The 3,294-nt window shown below is 62.2% G+C and overlaps 2 protein-coding genes across 3 annotated transcripts in view; both read right to left on the reverse strand.

Moving 5' to 3' along the window:
* Window positions 1–2,164, reverse strand: part of RHOC (ras homolog family member C) — a 12,166-nt gene extending 10,002 nt beyond the window's left edge. The window contains exon 1 of one of the 2 annotated variants that reach the window (XM_009888442.1): window positions 2,160–2,164. The gene's annotated coding sequence lies outside the window, so the exon portion shown is untranslated. Of the gene's footprint in view, window positions 1–78; window positions 89–2,159 lie in introns of those variants that run through there. The other variant, XM_009888443.1, reaches the window with a different exon arrangement.
* Window positions 2,001–3,294, reverse strand: part of PPM1J (protein phosphatase, Mg2+/Mn2+ dependent, 1J) — a gene marked incomplete at its 5' end in the record, with an annotated part of 17,611 nt that continues 16,317 nt past the window's right edge. The window contains 4 exons of the mRNA XM_009888469.1: window positions 2,001–2,148; window positions 2,460–2,611; window positions 2,753–2,860; window positions 3,026–3,089. Of these exons, the coding sequence (XP_009886771.1) occupies window positions 2,001–2,148; window positions 2,460–2,611; window positions 2,753–2,860; window positions 3,026–3,089 (472 nt within the window). The remainder of the gene's footprint in view (window positions 2,149–2,459; window positions 2,612–2,752; window positions 2,861–3,025; window positions 3,090–3,294) is intronic.

The raw sequence follows: 3,294 nt of genomic DNA on the forward strand, positions 1-3,294 counted from the left end.
GGGATGCCGGAACTCTCAGAGCGGGGTCCCACCGCTCCGGCACAGCCATGCAGAGCTCTGCCTCCATCCACAGCCCACCCCCCTCCCCGAAGGAGGGACCCCGCGGGCAGGAACACCGTCAGCCTTTCCTCCCCTCCACTCCCTGTCTGTGTCCGGGCGCTGCCTGCAGCAGGGAGCAGCCGGGGGGGCACAGGCTGGTCCCTGCTCATTTTCAATCCTCATCCAAGCCCGACGCGGTGCTTGCCAGCCGGGTCCCGGGTTGGGTTACAGGCCCACCCCGCAACCCTCCCCCGGGGAGCTGTGCCCCCCAGCCAGCAGCCCCCCGGCAGGGGGGAGGGAGGGACACTCCGTGGGGTCCGGCCAGCGCCAAGGGCAGAGGGACAGCAGCTCACATGGCTCTGCCTGGGCCTATTTGCTACCAAACCTGCCTACGTAAATTAATCAGAGCTAATTGGCTTTTAGGTAAGTCTTCTTTGCAGGAGCTCTGCAAGAAAGACTTTGAAGCAGGATTGTGAGTGGCAAACCCTTTATTTAAACACAGGGTGCTACGCAAGGACAGGCTCCCGGCCCCAGTATCGCTCCCTGCTCCCTTCAGCACAGAAGATGTCAATAGGTTAAAATCTCGCTGGATAACTTTCGCTTCCCATTAAGCACACCCAGTTTATTTACATCTCACTGATTACAACAGACAAACAACATTCACCAGAGGTGACACTTGACAAGAGCTGGCTGCACCCAGCGGCAGCAGGACACCAACTACTGCTGCCACAGAGCCTTTCCAAAACACAGGACCACGGCCCAGCTCCCCCCACTGCCGCCACACTGCCAGGATGGGACCACCCCCTGTGTTTCAGGAGGATGCAACCTGCGAGGGTGCAGGAAATGCATCCTCCGGGTCAGAGCGATGCAAAGATGCGGAGATCCACTGCTGCTACAGCTCTGCTCAGCACCAGCTTTGGGACTATAAGAAACAGGAGGGAGTTGTCTTCCTCCCCCCCAGTCACAACCAAGCTGCTTTTACTGTGGGTTTCCAGCCCTCGGCTAAGCAGATCCGCGCAGCACGTTTAAGCTGTTAAGCTCGGCTGAATGGGGCTGCTCTGTGTGCAGCTGCGGCTCAGCAGCGGCCCACTTAGAACCGCTCAAAAATATAGACATATATTCATACAGACTCCCCGCACCAAGAAGGGATTTAGACATTTTCCAGCTCAGCTCTCCAGTTAATAATAAATAATTGGCTCCAGAAACGCAGCAGTGATCCCAGGCACGAAGAGGGGCAGGGGCAGAACCGGTGGCACAGCCAGTGCAAGTGCGACAGCTCTTTCCTTCCCGGGGGGCTCTCGGTGAGCTGCAGTGACCGAGTGCTGCCCTGTCCTCCCAAACCAGACACTGAGAGCAGGGACGTGGCTGGGACGAAGGTGTGAGGGGCCGGAGAGGGCAAGCACGAAGCTGGGATGTCAGTCGTGGGGCTCGCCCACCACCACGCCACCCACAGCTCAGCACTGCCGGCTGCCGGCGGGGCTTCACCCCCCCACGGCCCGTCCCAGCCCCAGCGCCCAGCCCCAGCAGCAGCTCCGGTGTCACCAGCACGGTGCCACAGGGCAGGGGGAGAGGAGATGATAGCAGCAACAGGTACGCTCTTCTCCACGTACGAGTGCCCCGACGGCCACGGCACACTGCTGGAACCAGTGCACCCAGCCCTGGGAGAGGTGCAAAGGACGCACGGAGAAGCAGGGCAGCCTGTAGGCTTTTCACAGCAATCAAGAAAGTGGCATCCCTCGACCCCAGTCCCCGCGCTCTATCCAAGGCCCTTCCACCGGGTGCAGCCGGGGCGGGGGGATGCCCTGGGCCGGGGCGCAGACAGAGGCTCCAGGTTTCTTACGCTTTGTGCAGTCGGCCCAGGAAATAAGTGCTGGGGGGAGAGGTGGCCCCGAGGCAGTGCCAGTGTCCCACTCGACTCCATCCAGGCACGGCGAGCCCTGCTGCCCCGGCGTCATCGGGCATCACGTGTAGTTGCCCGGGCCGCCCAGAGGGATCACGAAGACGGAGATGTCGTCGCCGGAGCCCAGCTTGTCGTTGGCCAACCGCCAGCCCCGCTCCTTCAGCACTCCCCTGGACCGCACCACCAGCTCCTGCGCCACCATGGTGTACCTGGGGGGCACAGCACAGCACGGCGCGGCTCAGCAGCGACCCCAGACCCCACAGACTCCCTGATGCAGCAACCTGCAGTCCCTGGCGAGGAAGGAGAAACTGGAAGAGCTGGAGGTGCAGGAAAGGGTCCCTTGGAGAGGAGAGCTCTGGGCTCAGATACGCACATCTCGGGGAGCATTGCACACTGCGGCGCAACAGCACCAGCCCGGGGCCAGAGGGACACATGGCCACGACGCTGCTCCAAGGAGCAAGGCCACGGGGAGGTGTTAGGGAGCAGGACACGCTCCTCCCCTTGCCCGCTCGCAGCTCACCTGCACGGGTCATTGGGCTCATAGCTCGTCAGTACCTCCATCACCACACCAGCCACCTCCTTGTCGTTGGTGACATCCCAGAGCCCGTCGGTGCCCAAGACCAGAATGTCATCAGGGCAGTGCTCGTACTGCGTGAGGTCGTAAACCCTGACCTGGCAAAAACGGGGCAAGACACAAGGGTGAGGGGCAGAGAGGGCTCCTGCTGCACTGGGCACACCACGGATCTGGTCACCCCGACCGGCTCTGGCCACGGAAGGAACCGTGGGCACGGAGCAGCCGGCCACCAGGCTCACCTCCGGGAAGCAGGACAGGAAAGGCTTGATGTGGATGTTGGAGCTGAACACCTTGAGGTCGTGGTCTCCCAGGCCCCGCGTGACCCCGATGGTGGCCATCACCCGAGCCTGGAGAATGGCGAAATCAAAAGAAAACTTTAAGCTGCTTCATCTCCCCCTCCATTCCCGGCTGGGAATCGGTGGCATTGGAGCAGTGACAGCACTAGCAAACCCCCGATTCAGTGCAGGCAGGAGGGACGCGACCCCTGCGCAGCTCCTGCCACAGCACTTCACCTTTTTGCCTTCCCCATAGATAAGTGGAAACTTCAGGTCATCCTCTTCTATCTTTTTGTAAGCCCTGGTTAAAATAAGCCAGAGACAAGATGTCAGCGGGCTCCCAGCACCTCCCCTGCCCGCCCGGCACACAGCAGCCCCTGGGACAAGGCCCCGTCAGACCCGGGCACCCCGTGTGCCGCAGCCCCCCGCCCCACGGGAAGGGATGCTGGAGCCAGGCGGCCACGCACAGCGGGAGGCCCGCGCCACCCTCCGCCGGCCGACTCGAC

This window comes from Charadrius vociferus, unplaced genomic scaffold, assembly GCF_000708025.1.
Source record: "Charadrius vociferus isolate BGI_N301 unplaced genomic scaffold, ASM70802v2 scaffold1077, whole genome shotgun sequence".
Taxonomy (NCBI): Eukaryota; Metazoa; Chordata; class Aves; order Charadriiformes; family Charadriidae; genus Charadrius; species Charadrius vociferus.